This window comes from Camelina sativa, chromosome 11, assembly GCF_000633955.1.
Source record: "Camelina sativa cultivar DH55 chromosome 11, Cs, whole genome shotgun sequence".
Lineage (NCBI taxonomy): Eukaryota > Viridiplantae > Streptophyta > Magnoliopsida > Brassicales > Brassicaceae > Camelina > Camelina sativa.
Window position 1 is genome coordinate 35,977,110 of NC_025695.1, and position 2,583 is coordinate 35,979,692.

Here is a 2,583-nt window from a genome sequence, read left to right on the forward strand (position 1 = left end):
CACAATATACTTATTTTCATCTTAAAATAATCTACATATTAACCAAATTTATATTCAATATTCAATATACATATCTACCCGCATATACATCCATAAATGTAACAAAAATCTATTGAGAACAAAAAAATTAAAGTAACTAAATTTTATATAAATAGAAGGTGGAGTGTGTAACCTGAATTCATAAAACTGTCATAAATAAAATTTTACAACATACAACATCAAACATACAACATCAATTAAAATAAAATTTAGCGATAAATATAGATCGGCAGATTAAAATCTAGTATATGGTAAAAGATCTTTCCGCAAATCATCGTCTTTCAAATTCAAATCCACCTGAAAACACCTTTTGACATCGATGCCTATTCTCATACTGGAATCTTAGGTGAATAATGTTGTACCAAACTTACTAGATTGTAATATAAGCAAAACACGGTCAACGATGAGACGTTATAGCAAAATACATAAAGCAAGAATCAGCAAAGCCACATTTACCAAAGTTACTTTGTTCTCTACAAAACAGAATTTTCCTTACATTTTGTTTTTACATACCCTTCTTTCCTTCTGGACTATGACCAATAGACTCCAACTGGTTCCTCAAATTCTGATTATCTTCAAGAAGCCTATCATACTCTTTAAGAAATTCATCGGCTTGCTTCCTCAATGCCTCTGTTTCACCTTTCGCCTCTTTTAGTTCTTTGCCTTTGCCGTCGCTCTCCGATTCTACTGTCTTTATCTTTGCCTTTAATACTGCGATTTCTTCCCCGAGAGCTTTCACTTCTTCTCCACTTGTAGTTTTCCCATCCTCAAAACCTCTGTTCTGTTTCTTTGCAGTCTCCATTGTCTTCCTCAACAACCGAAGCTCTCTAATGTAATGGTGAAGGCGATCAATCATGAGCGAGAGAAACAGCACAAATCCTGTAATATCATAACGTTAATAGAACTAACATAATCAAGAGATAAGTTGTGAAATCCTGTTATTTCTTATTTCTTAATCCATACCTAACTTGACTCTAAACCAAACATTAAGTGAGAATAACCCTAAATTAAGATTTGTACTAGAATGGCAATAACATCAATATGATCAGATCTAATCTAATGATGTTAGTAGATAATTCATGAGCGAGAGAAACAACACGAATTTTGAAATGTAAAAAGTACATTAACATCAGTAGTAGCCCTAATCATATAAGATTCGTCTTAGAGTGGTACTATGATCAGATCATAGGATCACAAATTTACCTCATCACACTACTCCTCAATTCAATAACTAAAGCTACAAACACTTTTTTACTGGACCTTACTCCACTTATACATTGAAGAAAGACACACCAGATTCAAATGGTAATATGATGAAATCTACTCCTTTGGAAACTGAATAAGGGAATCAAGCTTTGGCCTATCTAGAACCATAATTACTGTTTTAAGACACACCACAATTCTTGAAACTATGCAACATCAATCAATACTAAAAGAAGAGTAAACCCAAAGCAAATCAGATTCATATTAGAATTTGTAATATGATCAGATCTAAAGGATCATGATTCGTCCTAATAACACTCTTTAATCCTAACACTCTTTAATTTCTGACTGAATCAAGAGATCGAAAAATTTAGTGATTTATACCCATAAGAGAAGCTTCGAGGAGATGCTTGGAAGCGAGGACCTGATCAGTAGGATTAAGAACAGCACCATCTTCAGATCGGCGACGTATATTAACCAAACTGTAAACGCTCGACAAGAGAACGACGAACACGGTGGTTCCGATGGTTTTAACAACGACGGGGCCTCGGCCACGTTTGATTCGATCGAAGGTGAGGATAATTAGCTTCCGGAGAGGCGTTTTGAAGAGGAGGAGGAGAATTAACGCCATCTCCGAGAAGATTACTGAGTAAAGGAGGTGAATCATCGTTCGTTCGTCGCCGGTGAGAGTATAAAACCCTAGATTGTGATCGGAGAAGGAGGAGTAGAGAGAGAGAAGAAGGTGTTGTTGTTGTTGTGTCGGTCAATGAATAGATCTGATAAAGGCGTTACGAGACTTTTAAGTAAGCTTTCGATTTGTTTTTCATATTTTTTTGTTGGGATGTTAATAAATGCCACGTTATCGAACTTTCTTAAAAAATCGATCGTGACTTCGCTCCGTATAATTATTTATTGCGATTAGATAACGGAAAATCCCCTAATGAAACAGAAATACACAATATTTTTTAGATTATTTTATGACTTTTTGATTATAAAATTGTAAAATCGATCTATTACAATATACATGTTAGTTTAATTTTTGGTAAGTAAGGATAGTATGGATTTAGTTAATTATAGTAATATATAAATCAATTATAGGTAACATTTAAAAGATAAGGAAATATCTCAACCTAATTAAAACAAAAATATGTAGTTTTTCTTTCACATTTATTTTATTTTATATTTAAATTATTTTTAATTTTTTATCTAATATATTTAGTTAATAAAATTTATGATTTTTTCTGGATATGATGTAATTTAAATTTTTTTAAATAGACACATATTGCTCAACTGATGAATAAAAAAATATACAAAATGCCCTACATCACCTAAGAAAACTAG

General features: G+C 32.5%; 1 protein-coding gene across 1 annotated transcript; it reads right to left on the reverse strand.

Annotated features, from left to right (window-relative positions):
- LOC104725251 (B-cell receptor-associated protein 31-like) lies at positions 342-2,061 on the reverse strand. Its single transcript, XM_010443874.2, has 2 exons — positions 1,627-2,061; positions 342-918 (listed from the first exon to the last, which is right to left on the reverse strand). The coding sequence occupies exons 1-2, from the start codon at positions 1,907-1,909 to the stop codon at positions 545-547; spliced, it is 657 nt and encodes a 218-aa protein (XP_010442176.1). The 5' UTR covers positions 1,910-2,061; the 3' UTR covers positions 342-544.

Bases quoted from the DNA above. Each gene is read 5' to 3' on its own strand.
- LOC104725251 (XM_010443874.2), bottom strand. From the start codon at position 1,909: ATGATTCACCTCCTTTACTCAGTAATCTTCTCGGAGATGGCGTTAATT. The intron at 919-1,626 runs GTATAAATCACT...ATGATATTACAG, and splicing joins CCTCGAAGCTTCTCTTATGG to GATTTGTGCTGTTTCTCTCG.